The sequence below is a fragment of the Camelus dromedarius genome, chromosome 1, assembly GCF_036321535.1.
Source record: "Camelus dromedarius isolate mCamDro1 chromosome 1, mCamDro1.pat, whole genome shotgun sequence".
Taxonomy (NCBI): Eukaryota; Metazoa; Chordata; class Mammalia; order Artiodactyla; family Camelidae; genus Camelus; species Camelus dromedarius.
Window position 1 is genome coordinate 118,452,112 of NC_087436.1, and position 17,202 is coordinate 118,469,313.

The 17,202-nt window shown below is 48.3% G+C and overlaps 1 protein-coding gene across 9 annotated transcripts in view; it reads right to left on the minus strand.

Moving 5' to 3' along the window:
- The window catches only part of EVC2 (EvC ciliary complex subunit 2), a 123,398-nt gene that overhangs the window by 82,784 nt on the left and 23,412 nt on the right, over window positions 1-17,202 (minus strand). For 8 of the 9 annotated variants that reach the window (XM_064488136.1, XM_031437527.2, XM_031437581.2 and 5 more), the window contains exons 7-9: window positions 14,006-14,059; window positions 6,067-6,201; window positions 3,247-3,383 (exon numbers count right to left, since the gene is read on the minus strand). In XM_064488136.1, the coding sequence (XP_064344206.1) occupies window positions 3,247-3,383; window positions 6,067-6,201; window positions 14,006-14,059 (326 nt within the window). The remainder of the gene's footprint in view (window positions 1-3,246; window positions 3,384-6,066; window positions 6,202-14,005; window positions 14,060-17,202) is intronic. The other variant, XM_031437551.2, reaches the window with a different exon arrangement.

The window sequence follows — 17,202 nt, forward strand, 5'->3', positions numbered from 1 at the left end:
AACATTAAAAGAAGATTTAATACCTATCTTATCAAACTCTCCCAAAATACAAAAGAGGAGGGAATGTTTCCTAACTTTAGAAGTCCAACATCACACTAATACCAAAAGCAGACAAAGACAACACAAAAAAAGAAAATTACAGGCCAGTATCTCTCATGAACATAGATGAAAAAATCCTCAACAAAATATTAGTAAACTGAATAAACAATATGTTAAAAGAATCATACACCATATTAAGTGGGATTTATTCCAAGGAGGCAAAGATGCTTCAACATCTTCAAATCAATCAAACTGATATACCACGCTAACAAAATGAAGGATAAAAATCATCTGATCATCTAATAGATGCACAAAAAGCATTTGACAAGACGCAGTATCTATTTATCATAAAATCTCTCAATAAAATGGGTGTAGGGGGAACATACCTCAACATAATAAAGGCCACATATGATGAACCTACAGCTAACATCATCTTCAACAGTGAAAAACTGAAACCTGTCCCTCTGAAATCAGGAACAAGACATGGATGCCCACTCTCACCACTCTTATTCAACACAGTATTGGAGTCCTAGCTAGTGGAATTAGGCAAAAAAAAAAAACTAAAGGTATCCAAATTAGGAAGAAAGAATTAAAACTGTCACCATTTTCAGATGACATAAGTATATATATAGAAAACACTAAAGACTCCAGCAAAAAAACTAAAAGAAATAATAAACAGTAAAGTTGCAGGATACAAAATCAACTTACAAAAATCTGCTGCACTTCTACACACTAGCAATGAGCTACCAGAAAGAGAAATTTTAAAAATTCCATTTACAATTGCAACAAAAAAAAATGAAATGCCTAGGAATGAATCTGACCAAAGAGGTGAAAGATCTGTATGCTGAAAAGTATAAAATATTGCTGAAAGAAATCGAAGAAGGCACAAATAAATGGAAAAATACCCCATGTTAATGGATGGAATGAGGTATTTTTAATGTTCATATTACCTAATCTAGAGATTCAATGCAATCTCTATCAAAACCCCAAGGGCATTTTTCACAGAAAGAGAACAAAAAATTTTTAATTTATGTGGAACTACAAAAGACGCTGAATAACCAAAGCAATCCTGAGAAAAAAAATAATAAAGCTGGAGGTATCACATGCCCTGATTTCAAACTATATTACAAAACCATAGTAATCAAAACAGCATGGTATTGGCACAAAAACAGATACACAGATCAATGGAATAGAACTGAGTGCTCAGAAATAAACCCATGCATATATGGGCAATTAATCTACAACAAAGGAGCAAAGAATAGACAATGGAGAAATGACAGTCTCTTCAATAAATGGTGTTAAGAAAGCTGGACAACCACATGAAAAAAATGAAACTAGACCACTATTTCACACCGTACACCAAGATAAACTCAAAATGGATTGAAGACTTACCTGTAAGACCTGAAACTATAAAACTCCTAAAAGAAAACAAAGGCAATACATCCTTGGTCACAGGTCTCAGCAGTATCTGTCTAGATATGTCTCCTCAGGCAAAGGAATCAAAAGCAAAAATAAACAAATAGGACTACATCAAACCAAAAAGCTTCTGTACAGCAAAGGAAACCATCAGTAAAATGAAAAGACAACCTACTGACTGGAAGAAGGTATTTCCAAATAATATATCTGATACGTGGTAATATCCAAAAATATATAAAGAACTGATACAACTCAACAACAACCACATGAAACAACCCAATCAGTAAATAGATGGAGCTGAACAGACATTTTTCCAAAGAAGACACATAGATGGCCAACAGGCACACAAAAACAACATCACTAGTTATCAGGGAAATGCAAATCAAAACCATGATGAGGTATCACCTCATGCCTGTTAGAATAGCTATTATCCAAAAGGCAAGAAATAACAAGTGTTGGTGGGAATGTAAGTTGGTGCAGCCATTATGGAAAACACTATGGAGATTCCTCAAAAAAATAAGACTAGACCTATCGTATGATCCAGCTACTGGATATATATACCCTACTTCTGAGTATTTATCCAAAGAATGTGAAAACACTAATTTGAAAAGATATATGCACCCTTATGCTCACTGCAGCTTTATTTGCAATTGCCAAGCTATGGAAGCTACCTCAGTGCCCATCAACGGACAAAAGATAAAGAAGAAATGTATATACACAATGGAATATTACTCAGCCATAAAAAGATGAAGTCTTGCCATTTGCAACAACATAGATGGACTGTGACAGTATTAGTAAGTGAAACAAGTCAGATGGAGAAAGAAAATACCACATGACTGCACTCATATGTGGAGCACAGAAAACAAACGAAAACACAAAATAAATGAATAAACCAAGCCAAACAAAAGCAAACATGTAGATACAGAGAACAGAATAGTGGGTACCAAAGAAAGGGTGGGGAGAAGGGATGAATGGGTAAAGGGGGTCATCTGCCCTGTAACCAATGAAGACTAAATTTTTGGTGGTGAGCGCAGTGTAGGGGATACAGAAGTAGAAATATAATGTTGTGGACGTGAAACTTACATAATGCTATAAACCAGTGTTGCCCCCATAATAATAAAATAAAATAAAAACATTCAGATCATGATCCTTAAAAGTAAACAGATAAATAGACAAAAAATTAAAATTAAAAAGAACTGAATTCAGTTTAGCCAAAATCACATCTCCTGGTCTGGCCTCTCTCTCCAGGTGTCACTTTCTCTACTTCACTGTCCTACTCAACACCCCAACCCACACATCAGTCGTACTGAGCTGCTTACACTTTGCCAAATGTATGTGTCTTGCTCATTTCCTATCTTGGGATCTGCCCCGAAAAGCCTCCCTTCCCTTAATCTACTGGGAAAGCTTCTGCTCATGCTTCAGGAATTAGTGAAAATCTCTTTTCCTCTGGGAAGCATTTCCACGAGCAGCTCAGAGGTAATTACTTTTTCTCCTGGGCTCAGCTAGCCCCAGTCTTACCGTGGTATTCATCAGACTTGTGTGGTCACTTCTGTTCATGTGTTCTCACTAGGTCAGATCACCTCCTAGCCCAAACCATGTCTTATCTTTTTTTCTCAGATACCAAGCATAGTGTTCAGTGCGTGGCAGTTACTCGATTATGACTGCTGATGACACATGAATGATCCCTGGAGTGAGTTAAAGGATGAAACGCACTCAGTGTTTGCTCTCCTACTGCTGTCATTAGAACACTCATCATATCCGTGAAAGTATAATGGGACCTGGAATTCTTACTCTTCCAAGGCTTGGAGCATGCTCCCGGGGTCCTCTGAAGACAGAATGTCTACCATTTGGTCATTCAGAGCAAGGTCTTCATTCACACCATCCGCTGTGAACTGGGAGTGCTCCAGCTTGCTCTCGTGATGCTGGCCCTGCAGGAGAATTTCAGAAACAACAATTGAGTGGCTCTTCTTCTGAAGGTCACGGGCTGGGAAAGTCATGGAGGAAAGTCATGGATCCCCAGGCAGAGAACCTAGCTGGCCCCAGCACTGGTGAGCAGGCAAGACACTTTGCTGAGCCTCATTTTCTTGTCAGAGAAATAGGATCACAATTCTGGTAGCCGTGCACAAGCTTGTTGTGTGGCTAAAACAAAGCAATGGCTGGAAAGACCTTCGTAACTATAAAGACCCAATAAAAATATTTCATCATCATCACCGCCATCTTATTATCACCATCATCATCACCACCACCATCATCACCATCACCATCATGATCATCCCCAACAGCATCCCCATCGTCGTGCAGGGGAAAATTACATTTGGCAGATGAACTTCAACATCATGGATCTGACTGGGTTTCTAATCAAAATACAGATGTGGAAGATGGAAGTGCCATCAGAGATAATTAAGCTCAACCCTCCGACCGGATGGACGATGTGCCTGTTTTGCACCAACATCATTAACTCTGCAGAAATGGGTGATAATTATACTCACATTTAAGAATTCCTGTCCCCGTGCCTTGTATGTGTTATATCATGAAATTGTCACGCAAAAGAAGTGCTGACGCCCCCGCTTTACATGTATGGAAACTGCAGCTCAGACTGATGAAATGACATCATCTGAGTTCACACAGCCCATAAAGAGCCTCGGTGGTGTTTGATCCCAAGTCTACCTACCTCTAAAGGCTATCTTCTGTTTTACAGCACGTGGCCCCACTGATCACCACCGCAGTGGAAAAATTCTTTTAAATGTGAAAAGAGTTCATTTTGTGATGCAGGAAAAAAAAAAAATACTACAAGGGTCTTCAGACCTGAAATCAGATTCATACTCTGCTTTCCTCCCACGGTTGTAACAATCAGACTTTAATCTCCGAGCAATGAATCCTTGTTCCTTCATCAAAACAGCAGGGTGAGTTTTGTTCTGTGATCGATAACAGCTTTGGGAGAGGAAGCAGGATGTCTCATTAGCTGGGCCATTTTCCTTCTCAAAGCCTTTTGCCTGCCCAGGAGAGGGTGGCCTGACCTCATTTTGAAATGACAATTCTCTCCTCCAGGAAGCAGAGGCAAAAGGAACGGTGAGGGCAGGACTGCCAGCCTCCAGGGAGGCGGGGGCTCCTCAGAAGCCAGGTCCCAGCCTACGCTCACACTTGAAGCAGGTTGTTTAACTTCAGGGGCTTCAGTTCCCTCACCATCCAGGGAGGGAGGAAGATAACAGATGTTCCTTTCAAGGCGGTGCTGGACCTCTGGGTGACACTGCATCGCAGCAGCTGAGCCCCGGTGGCCCTGCAGGACGGAACAGCCCAACCAGGGGCTCACTCCCCTCAGTGCCTTCTCACCTTCCTCTGTCTGTCCATTACTGATTGGCCGAGGGTGCATTCATTCCTTCACACATTCATCGAATGCCTTCTAAGCACAGGGCTCTGTACCAGGTGATGGAATATCGCAGCCACCATTCATCCTCCAACCATGTCCCCTCACCCTCGCCACTCAGTGCCCTCTCACCCAAGATCCACCAGCCAATACCTACGCTTCCTTCCCTGAAGGCTCCTGCTGGCCTTCAGAACCCATGCCGGGGAAATAACATCACCCTTTGGCCTGGCCCCCTTGCCCTCTTGTCCTCAACCAATGACCAGTGGGATCTGATGGCTGAGTGCCCCAGCTCCATCTCCCTTTAGGCGGGCTGATGCCAAAGCTAGATCGACACTGGCCCCAGTGTTCCATTCCCATGGGGGATGAAGCTCGGGTGCCCACAGTCATGACTTGATTGGCTGCCTTCCCTTTCGGCCTCACTCCCCCACCCCTCTCATTATTTCCTGGGATCACTTCCCCATAGGAACTATTTGTATGTGGATCCTGGTCTCAGGATGTGCTTCTGTGGGAACCCAGAGCAAGACAGGAAAGCCGAGATCGAGGAGTTCACAGATGGGCCTAATACATTAGGATAAATGCTGCGTGGGGTCCGGAAGCTAGCGCAGGGACCCAGAGAGAGGGCCCCTAACTCAGCCAGGAGATGGCCAGTAATGATGTCCAGGGAGGGGCAAAGTCCAAGATGAGTCTTAAAGGATGTGTCAGAGTTCTGCTTGTTGATGAACAGAGAGGATCGAAAAAGCATCCGAGGTGAGTGTGGAGAGCTCGGGGGTCTCGGAGACACCCAGTCATGGGTAGAGCGGGATGTTGACATGTGAGGCTGGACCACGGGAGGCTTTCCTTATGAGCTGTGCTAAGGAGTCTGGGCTTCACCCTGAGGATGAAGTGAGTCTTCAAAGTCTTTTCAGAGGACAGTGTGGACCAGGGCCTGAATTAGGATGTGGCATGAATACAAAGTGGGCCACACAGGTGGGTGCTCAGTGATTCGGCCAGAATGCAGGGATTCTCCGTCCTGGTCACATTAGGGTCATCCAGGGAGCTTTTAAAAACTACTAAGGATGGTGATGCACCCAGGACAAAGCGGTCAGACCTCTGCAGGAGGACCTGGGTCTGAGCGTGCCTCCGCGGCTCCCCCGGGGATTCCGGCATCTGTCCAGACTTGAAACACACCGAACTGAAGGATAAACTTCCACCCCATGTCTACCACCAGCCAACCACCCGCCAGGAAGAAGATGCAGATGGATTCCCACCTGATGTCTGGTAAGCAGGCTTCCCTTCAAACACCGATATCGAACCATGAAGAAAAGCGCAGTCCAGGTCAGCAGAAGGGAGAGGATGAAGGCCACGAAGAACCCGGCCGCGTGGAGGCCGTGGTTTGGCAGGACCTACGGGGATAAGAGGCAGAGAGAGATTTGTTCGTGGTCATGCCTTCCATCTCTCAAATCAAGCTGTGACTAAGGGAGAGTGGAACAAACAGTTAGCGAGACCCACCTGGGTTTGGACTGGGCTCTGGCACCTACTAGCTGGTCACCTTGAGACCATCACTGGACCTCTCTGGGCCTGAGCTAAATGGGGCAAATACTTCAAGGAGCTGAACATGGAGGCATGCATACAGTAGGACCATCCACCCCAAGGCTGGCACATCACAGGCACTCAGGAAGGTTAAATTCCCAACTCAAATACATAACAAACCTAAGGCAGCATGAAGTATCTGTGAAATACTTCGAGTCGGGCAGAAATCTGCAGATGCTATTGCCCTGGGAGGTGTGGCCCACTCTGGACCTCAGGATCACTCTGAAGGATGCACGTGGTGGGGGGAGCACCACACAGGCGGAGGCAGGCCAGCTGCCAGGCAACCCAATGAACGACGAGGCACGGTGGACTCCAGAGCTCACATGAGCTTACTTTGATGTGCCCTGCCTACTTCCCTCTCCTCGAAGGCTTCCTCTGGGCCCCAATCAGCGACAGCCTGGGCCTAGTGTGAGTCCACGGATGGGCCAGGAGTGGCTGGCAGCAAAAAACAACTGTAAGAAGCAAGATGCTCTAGACACTCCCCATCTGCCCCTCCCTCCACCAGTTCTGGGGGATCTGGAACGTGGTGCCAATGACGGCAGCAGCTGCCATTTTGCTAAGCACTCGGGATGGGTCAGGCTGTGGGCTCACACTGGAGCTCACGCCACAGTCATCCGAAGGGTCTGTGGCAACATGAATCGCCGGGCCCACCCTCGGAGTTTCTGAGTCACTAGACCCAGGGCAGGAACTGAGAAGTGGCGTTGCTGGCAAGTTGCCAGGGGATGCTGCTGTCTGCTTGTCTGGGAACCAGACACTTTGAGAACCCCTGGGTTGACGCTTTCACAACAATCAACTCCTTAAATTCTCCCAAAGACATTTTGAGCAAAAATAAAAACAGCTCTGCATTGCAAATCATTTAGACCTGAATGCAAATGCCTCTTCTATCAAATAGCTGCGATGCTCTGGGCAACTGACTTGACTTCTGGGAACCTCGGTTCTCTCATCTGTAATATGGGGCTAAAAATACCCCACAGCAAGGAGATTAAACCACACCCTGAGGCGGAGGGGCCCCGTGCAAAGCTCGGCTCATCTATTTAATCAGGAGTGTTTACCGGGTGTCTGCCATGCTTTACACACATTATCCATTTACTCCCCGTGACCATATTATAAAGTGGGCACTATTTCAATCCATACTTTCAAATTATTGTGCCAAAGTACAAATAAATTAAACAGATGGCCCAAGGCCACAGAGCTGTTAAGTAGCAGACCCAGGATTCACACCCAGCAGTTCAGGCAAGCAGCCTCCACGCCACAGCTGCCTCCCCAGACTCCAGCCTGGCCTTTTACTTGTTGCCCTGCATGGGCCCACCAGGCGCCGGTGCCACCGTGAACATTTTGGTTCCCACCCTGAGCACACCACTCACCCTTTTGTGGTGAGTGACTAGCAGGGCAGAGTTTTAGAATTCCTGAGTCTCTGGCCAAACGCCTTCACAGTCCCATCAAAACTGTTTAACTATCAACATTTTTATCGAACTTTCACCAGAGGACAAGTACTTCCTTTTTGATCTTTCAAACTATGCTTTAAATTCAGAACTCACACTTCACGTGTGCAAAACCAAGCTTCTCTATCATCCCCTCTGCCTGAAACTCTATTAAGTGGCTACATCACAATGGCTCGCAGGTTTGACTTGATGTTTGCGTGTGGTTGTGACTTTCTGTGACATCAAGTTAATTCATGGATTCGATGAGCCCAGTGCCAGGCGTGGGAGAGACAAGGAGGAAAGAGACCTGGACTCTGCTCCAAGGAGCTCAGCATCCTGCGGAGGAATGGCTAGGCACGCAGGCTGGGGTGACATGAGGCTGGGGTGAGGGGGATGCCCGAGGATTAAGGTGGGAGGATGTGCAACCTCTAAACTGGCTCAAAGGACAAAGAAGACCTTCCAAGAGGTGACCCATGGGCAGAGGACAACAAGCCAGACCAAGAGGAGGGTCAGCCAAGCAGAGGAAATGGCGTGAATGGGACCTGCAGGTGGCAAGAGACACAGCCTGAGTCCCAAAGGGCTTTCAAGAGGAGGCTGGGGAGGCGGGGATCACTGCAAGGTTCTAAGCCAGGAAGTAACACAGTAACACCAGTATTTTAGAAAAAGAAATCTGGCTACTGTGTGACTTCAGTCTGGAGGATAACCCTGGATGTCACAGCCAAGGGAGAAATGACGAAGACAAGAAACAAGGCTGTCAGAAGCAGTAGGACATATTCGTAAAGACCATGGACTGAGGCTCTAGCTGGGGTTCAGCTCGCAGCTCTGCCCCCTACCACACTGCGGGACCCCGAGCCTTCCTTTCTCTAAGCTGAAGTTTCCTCATTTGTAAAATGAGGGCAAAAATCTTGCAGACGAATTCCACTGATAATCATTGTAAGTACAGATTTCAAAGAGCCCATTTATCTTAAATTTCATTATCTAAGAATAAAGAAAAAGAAGGGGGATCAGGGACCCCAGCTTTCTTATCCTCAGAGCCCCTGGCTAACTTTCCCTCTTGTCTCTGAAAAAGACTCAGCCGTCACTACCACCCCTTTAATCACACATTAGCTGGTAGCAGATTCCTTTGATGAGTTCCACCACTGAGTTTAGGAAGAGTGATGCCAGACCAAAAAAAAAAACTTTCAAAAGAAATGCTTTAAATGCTTAAAATCCAATAACAAGTTACAAAAACATGAGGAGAAATTGTTTATACAGTTTGGCTTCAACTATGTAATAAATATATTCATAGACTTGCAGAAGGCAAGAAACCATCGTGTTAGCAACTGTTCTGTCTGGAGGTGGGGACATGAGGTAATGCTATTTTGTCTGTCTCTGTGTTTAGAGAGGCTGTTTATGTCCACATGGACATATATTAAATCTCACCCCTTCCCAAACAGGAAGAGTTTGAAGGGGACATCACACAGAATGACTTCCCTGGAAGAGATTTTAGGAGCAATTTAGCTGAAATTCTTGTTGAAGAAGCAGAAGGGTCAGTGACTTGCTGACCCTTGTCCCACAGCCTTTGAAGGGCAGCTCTGAGGGCAGAGATGGACAGTTCCAGCAAGAGCGAGAGCTTGGAGTTAACCACCGGTGGAGACAATCACACTTACTAATAGAGCTGGTAAGTTACAACCTAGTGAACAAGGCTTGGATTACAGAACAAACCGTACAGCAGGATTCCATTCCGCAATGCTGTCACCAAGCTTCAGGACCTTGGCCAGTTCCCAGAGTCTCTAAGGACCTGGGTGTTTTACTCTCAAAGGAGGAAGTAAAACTGTATATTTAAAGTCTCTCCCTCGGCAAAAGTTCTATTCTGAGGTCAACAAAATGTATTAAGTGTCAACCAGGGGAATAATCTCAGTATCACAGAGTGACAAGGTATATCAGATGTCCCAATGTCATGGGACTCCAGCAAGAGGTGCCAGGAGCATGCCTTGGGGATGCAGAGCAATCAGAAGTGAAGAAAGTTGGTCAGGGTCCTGCAGGATGTTTACAAGCTGCCCAGAGGACAAGTAAGAGAAGATCAGAGCGACGTGGAAAACACTGGAATCCCACAGCCCAGGGAGCCAGCAGAGGCCCCCTTTCCTGGTGGACACTGAATCCTTCTTCCAGCAGGCAATAGGGAGCCCCTCCAGAACAGAAAGTGAGCAGGTTGGTGCTTCAAAAAGATTACTGCAGTGAGAACAATGGGCTGGAGGGGAGCAGGGCTGGACGGGCAGGAGGCTGGTGCACTCATCCAAACAAGACGTGACCCCGAGAAGGCAAATGTGATATGTGACCACATGCCTCCCATCCTGCGAGTCAAACTCAAAGCCACATGCTTCCGCCCACAGAGTTACATGCTCTCTCCACTGTGCTCAAGGGCACACATTGTAAATCCTCGTATTTGAGAAATTCTCATACCGTACATAGTTATGTACTGAGGCATTCTTTATCTTAGTAATTAATACAAGATCTTTCTATATTAAAGACTTTAATCCTTTTTAATGTGTGTTGCAAATAGTTTCCCAAGTTTGCCACTTCTCATTCCCAATGCTGTTTTCAAATGTAAAGTTTTCAACTATTTGTGTCCTCAAATCCATGATTTTCCTCCATGGTTTTTTTTCATAGCGTATTAACCAATATTTACTTTCCACAAACTGTTTTGTCTATTTAGATTTAAATCTGTTTAGGGAATTCATCTTCATTTTTCTTTCAAAAGATCCAGTCAGTTGCCTCCAAATTTATGAGTGAAACATTCTCCTCCCATTGATTGAAATAGCATTTTATCACATACATACATGTAGACATTCTACTTCATTCCACTGGTCTGACTTTTCTTGCGGGACCATTATACATACAGCATTAATGTAGCTTTCTGATTTTTTTAATCTGCTAGGGCAAATCCTTCCACGTTACTCTTTGTTTCAAAATGGTCTCACTAGCTTCCTAAGTTTATATTTTCAGGTGAAACTATGATTTGATCACATCCTTCTGCAAAATTCCACTATGATTATTACTGGAACTACATTCTAAATGAATCTGGGTGACGCAACAATTGGTTTAAATGTCCCTCTCTTGATTAGATCCAGATCCTTGTAGCGGAGTATGACGGCCTTCTCCCTGGTACCTGGCACAGTGCCCAGCTGGAGGGAAGTCCAGTTCCCCGGACTGCCTGAATTCAATGTCCAGCAAGAGGTGGAGAGATTATTTTCCTCTCAAAGAGACTCCATTCATCCAGGAGACAGAAAGGGTAAGAAGACTTTTTGGGGCCTTAGTGGACATACGTCACTTTCGCTGGCAGGAAATTAATAATAAATCAAGGAGATGATGGGGTCTCTTCCAAGTGTTGCAGACCCCAATTTACACGATGGATAACTTAATGTCTTTACTTTGTGTTTTCTAACTGCTTGATGAAAGTGTCAGAGGAGTGCCTACCCTGCCGCCGAGCTCCCGCTACTCACCACTGTCACACTTCCCTAGCATAATGGTGCTAGCTTTGCAGGCGCCCAAGTCAGCCCTGCTAGAATATACGCTACAGCTGGCAAGGGCCTTGCTGCGTCCTTTCGTGTCCTTAGTGGTACTAGGCACTGTGCATGCGTCCAGTCTATCTCGGTTCATGTCCAACCCACAGTCAAATAGGCTTAACCTTGATGTCAGATCTTCAGCTGCGTATTTCAGGAACCTCTCCTTCATCTTTTTTTAATTCTTATTTTTCACTGAAGTACAGTCTATTTGTGTTAGTTTCATGTGTACAGCAAAGCAATGCAGTTACACACATCTCTCCTCCGTTTTAATGAAGTCCTTCCTTTAAGATCCAGCTGAATTCTTACCTCCTCCAGGAGGCCTGCCATCCAGCCAGCCCACCCAGCAGCCCGTCTCTCTTGTCAGTATCCCCAGCACCTGTGGTTATTTGTTGGGTCACAACCTCACAAATTCAGCCACAGTTGATGTGCACTGTTTGGCCTTTTTTCCCCTGGTTTAACGTCTCAGTGTTGGGGGAGGAATGGTGGGTGATGGGCAAGCTGAGTCTCTAGGCTGCCCCAGACTCCACAACGCCCTAGAATCTTGCCTGGGCCTGACTCCCACACTGGGAGCACCTGTGCGGCCCCCAAGGGAACTTGGGCTTGAGGCCCTGATACATAACGTTCATTCACAATTCACACGGAACCCTCGCACAGCGGTGTTGTGCACTTGTGTAATAATACCGGCGACGTTTACGGAGCACTCACAGGAGGCCAGGCCCTGTGCTGAGTGCTTTACCTGCACCTTTGACTTTGACGACCACCCTATGAAACGGGAACTACTATTATTCTCATTTTACAGCTAAGAAACTGAGACCCACGGAGGTAAGCACCGTGCCCAAGATCACACACAAAAATTCCCCCTCAGTGACCTCCTTGAACATGGTCCACAGGCAGAGGTCATCTGGCCCAGGGGCCAATGGGGCTCACATCCAGCCCACTGCTCCACTGCCAAACCCTGCACCCATGGGTCCGCAGCCCAGAGAAACCTATTCCTGTTCTTCTGCAGGCAGTGTGCGAGCTGGAGACACCCCAAAGTCCTGGGAATGGTTTGTCTCTATCTACGTGAGGGGGTCTGGGGCCCAGAGGAAGGGCTCATAAATACTAATTAAATGAACGTTCTCTGACCTTTATTGCAGTCACGCAGTGACCAGCCATCTCCTCCACTGCAGGGCAATCACTGATGACACTGATGACAATCAACTCAATCAAGGGATCTCTACCTGTCGCGTGCCACCCACAGTGTCAGGCACAGAGGGGGTCGTAGGAATGAATCAGACACGGTCCCACCCGGCAGGAGCTCCCGGATCAGCCAGGAGAATCGTCTGCCTGTGTCCTTAACTCTGGTTTTGTTCCCACCTTTTCTGGGCAAGAAATCGACTCTCTGGGAGAGAGTGTGGCCCACTGGAGCCAAAGCGCCTGGGTTAAATCCTGTTCTAACACTACCTGTGCAGAAAGACTCACACAGCAGGCTCAAGACTTCCATCCCTTGAAGGGGCTGCTCCCAAGGCTGGGTCTTAGCTGGCATCTGGGAACCGGAATTTCGAAGGGTTCCCACCATCCCCATAAAAGCAGCTCACAAGGCCTAAACTGTTGTGCAAACGATGTGATTTACGCTGAACACCTGCTGTCCTTCGGGGAGTCTGGAGTCCTGGGATGTGCCAGGCAGAGGGTGCCCTCGCGCCCAGCTCCCAGGACAAATCCTGGGGACTCTCCTGAGCTTCCCTGGGAATGGAATGGCACTTCACATATGTTGTCACAACTTGACGCCTGAGGAATGAAGCATGTCCTGCGTGCCTCTACTGGGAGAAGACTCTGGAAGCCTGCACCTGGTACCCTCCAGACCTCACCCCATGTGCCTGTGCTCTTGCCAACTCTGCTTTGCATCCTTTCTCTGTGATAAACCAGCCTGGTACAACCACGCGTGCCGTCCTGTGAGTCCTCCTGGGGAACCACTGAACCTGGGGGTGGTCTGGGAACCCTGACACACTAGCCATGTGACCTCAGGCAGACTACCTGAACTAGGTGTGCCTCAGCTTCCCCATCCACGAAATGGAGGGGATTTAAAAGTACAATCTGTCCCCCAAGACTGTGCTGAAGGCGACATGATTCAGCCTGTGTCCTTTGCTTAGGCTGCCGGCAGCGAGAGGGCACTTAAGAAATGTGAAGTGTGATCATTTGGTGAATAAACATTTGATGAGCAAGCAAATGAGTGAAGGCACGAGCCGCGGGTGATCGAATGGTGAACAAAGATGGAGAAGTTTGATGGTGAACAGCAGAGGAAGCGTGGCTGCCCCTGGACGGCCCTGGGAAGATCTGGGAAACTCTGGGAAGACAAGGCGTGACCACCCACTGGCCCCGGAACGAACACTGCAGGGCAGGCAGAAACAGCTGAGCAGGCGCACAGGTGGGTGGGCAGGGCCTCAGCCTGTCTGGGCGCTGACCTACCCGGCCCGCCCCGATGAAGGGGGCACCCGGGAAACTAGCCGGGCGGTCTCGGGCCAGGGGACCCCAGCCTCCATGTGCACCTGGAGTCTAAGGCCAGCGGGGGCCCCTCCCCTCAGCTCCGAGAGCAGTGAGAGGCCACACATCACTGGCAGAAAGAGACACGCCAGGGGCAGAGGCGGGCATCCGGGTCACACACTTTCTCTTACCGTTACCTTTTCTTCTGTTGTTATGGTGAAAAGGGCTTCTAGCTGTATTCTATTCTAGAAAAAGAAAAAAAGAAAGCACATCAGTCAGCAGGTCTCGGCATGGGGCACACGGGCAGTATTGGTGTGTTTCCGCCCCCCGTGCCTGGAGCTAAGCGGGCCTCTGGCTGTTGAGGGGCTGGGGCTTGCTGGGGCCTCAGAGTCCCTTTGGGGGAAAGGTCTATGTGACTGTGATGCCTCCTTCTCTCCCGGAGGCACGTGTGAAATCCAAACAGCAGCTTCCCTCACTGCCAAGACAGCACGGGCAGTGGGCCCCTGGGGTGAAACACACGGGGCTGGGGTCAGGCGGGGCTTCCAGTCCGCCCCTGCTCAGGAAACACGGGGTGAGCGTTGTGACTGCCATCTGTCCGACCGGGTGGTCTGAGGAGGCCCACTGGGAGCACACACTTCTCCCCACGCGTGGAGGCAGAATGTCCTGCAACCGAAAAGCCATGCAGGGTTGTGTTGAGAGCGGACTGCCCAGGTCAGGGCTGGCCCGTCACTCACCAGCGCTCTGTCTCTGGACAAGGTATTGACCTCTCTGGGCCTCAGTGTCTTCATCTGTACAATGGGAATTGTATTCAACTCTAGGGTGGCTGTGAGAATTCATTTGAAGAGTTCCCACATAGGGGGCAGTGCTATGAAAGTATTACTGCTATTGGTGTAGATGGCGGTGGCGGTGGTGGCAGCGGCAGCAGCGGTGGCGGTGGCGGTCTTCTCCTTGCAGATAACCTGGCCGGGGGACTTGCAACTGGACATCCAGTGGGCTAGGCACCCCCCGTGTAATCCTATCATGGCCACTCCAGGGCATTTTCCCCTAACCTGATGGGCCCTGGTGGACCAGTAGGAAACCCCAGATCCATGCCCTGCAGTTGCTACTGGGAACACTGGAGTATCCCAGACGCATCATGGGCCAGCAGGACAAGCTAAGGGAGGCTCCAGAAGGAAATCAAACTACTACCAGCTTCTTTTTTGTTCCAGGAGGGAAATGGAAATTCAAAACAAAAAACAAAACAAGCCTTTAAAGAAGAGACAACTAGGAAGCGACCGCTTGGCCCCTTCTGCTCCGGAGCTGTCGGGGCTTCGGAACGTCCACAGCGCCCTGCGAGCTCCAGGCTCTCCTGACCCGCAAACCGAGGCCCGTGTTCGGCTGCCTCTGCTGCTCTCTCCTGCCTCTGGGTCCCTCCTCCCTGCGTTCACTGACTCCCAGGGTCTAAGCCGAGAGGGGCCGAAAGCGATCTACAGAGCTGTCTCCACCTCTTTACAAAACCTAAATCCTCAGCCCCTTGCTTCCTACATAAACTTCCAGGCTCGGGAAACATGTTTCAGACGACAGCCTGGAGTCAGAAGCCACGGGCCATGTGAGACACAGTGATGGTTTCATAAGGTGGGCGTGCGGTTGCTACAATATATTGTAAGAAACTTGAGACGAATGTTCTAGATTTTTCCTTCTCGACCTCTAACCTTGTATGAATTTGAGGTGCGTGCGTGTGTGCGTGTGTATGTATGTGTCCATGTCCACGTGCATCTAGGTCTGCACTTGTGCACATGTGTGTGAGAAAGCAGCTTCCAGACCCGACACAGGGCACTTCTGACGGTACCGCCTCCTGCTCTGGCGATGAGTCAGGGGCCACTGTCTTTACTGCCTCTCCACCGCTCTCACGTTGTTTTAAGCTGTCAGAACAAGAAGAGATTTGGGGGGGGTCTTCTCACTCCTCTCTTTTTCGGGTTTGGGTTACTGAAGCCCAGAGATGTGGAACTGCCTCTGATAATACACCAGGGCAGTGCTCCCACCCCTGAAATCCCAGACACCTCCACACACCGACTTGGAGGATTTCATCCCCTTGGGCACCTGTAGTTTTAAATAGCTCCTTTATTCTCCCATTTGCAGTGTGAGCCTCTGCACGGCTGACCGCCACGCAGGGCAGACCAGGGTTCTCACCTGGGGTGGACATGAACCTCACTCAGACTTTGGGTCTGACCAGTTTCAGCCCCAAACACACCTGGCCTTCTTGTCATCATGTAGGAAGGCCTGCGGGTCCCTCAAGGAAACCGAAGTCCAACCGGGTGAACCGATTAGAGAATGAGGCACGGGAGCGCTCACTGTCACCTAAACTTACCCCTCAGCAAACGCTGGCCTCCCATGAGCTGCTGCTGAGCAGCAAAAGGAAGGGAGACGCTGACGCTCTACGGGCAGGCAGGCAGGAGCCTGGAACACATGCCATGAAGCCTGGAGCTCTGGAAACTCCAGGGGGGCTAGGGGACCCTCCACTCTGTCCAGAGAACTGCCCAGAGAGCCCCTGAAGGCTTGGAGGGGGAAGGAGAATGCAGTCCATTTGCAAAGAGAAAATCATTTCTCTTATGCCCACAAAAGACTGGAGGCATTATGAGACAATTTCCCATTTACAGATAAGAAACCTGAGGCTCAGAGAAGTTAAAAAAGAGAAAGCACACCTGCCCAAGAATCATTAGTTCACAGATCTGTTCATTCTTTCACTCAGCACATTTTCACTGTGCACCTAGCGTGTGCGGGGCTCCATTTCAGGCGCTGAGAACACAGCTGGGAACAGGGCCAACGAGGTCCCTGGTCTCACGGAGCGACCTTCCAGTGGGAAGCAGGGGGCTCCAGGGGATGGAGTCCATAGACACAGACAGGCACCAAGCAAAGCAATGGGCAGGAGCCGTCAGGGCGGGATGCCGGGAAGGTCGCCCTGGCGTGAGTGAGGGGCTCCTGGACCGCACGCTTCCCGCTGCCCCAGCAGCCTCACCAGGCACCTCTGGGAGGCGTGCGGCCACCCTGGCCCGACGTCCTCATGCCCCTGAGAGGAGGTGGAGGCTCCCGGTGCCACTGGGTTCCTGAGTTTCTCGCTGTTGGTTTCTGACTGGTGCCTTATCCTAAAGTCTGATTTTAACATACTCAGTTTCCTGTCCTTTGAAACCAGTTAGGTATCTCTTCTGGGCCATCTTCTCTCCATTTTTTAAATCCTTTTTTGTCCTCTGTTCTTCACTCCACACTTAATCGTTTTCTGAGACATTTGTCTTCTCTGACAGTTTTGTATAGTTTTCTTGTATCTGGTCTTCATCTTTGTGGTATTTTTCATTTTATTCAATTTTATCCAGAATTCTTTTCTTACGGCAGCAGAAATGCCACACACAGGCCC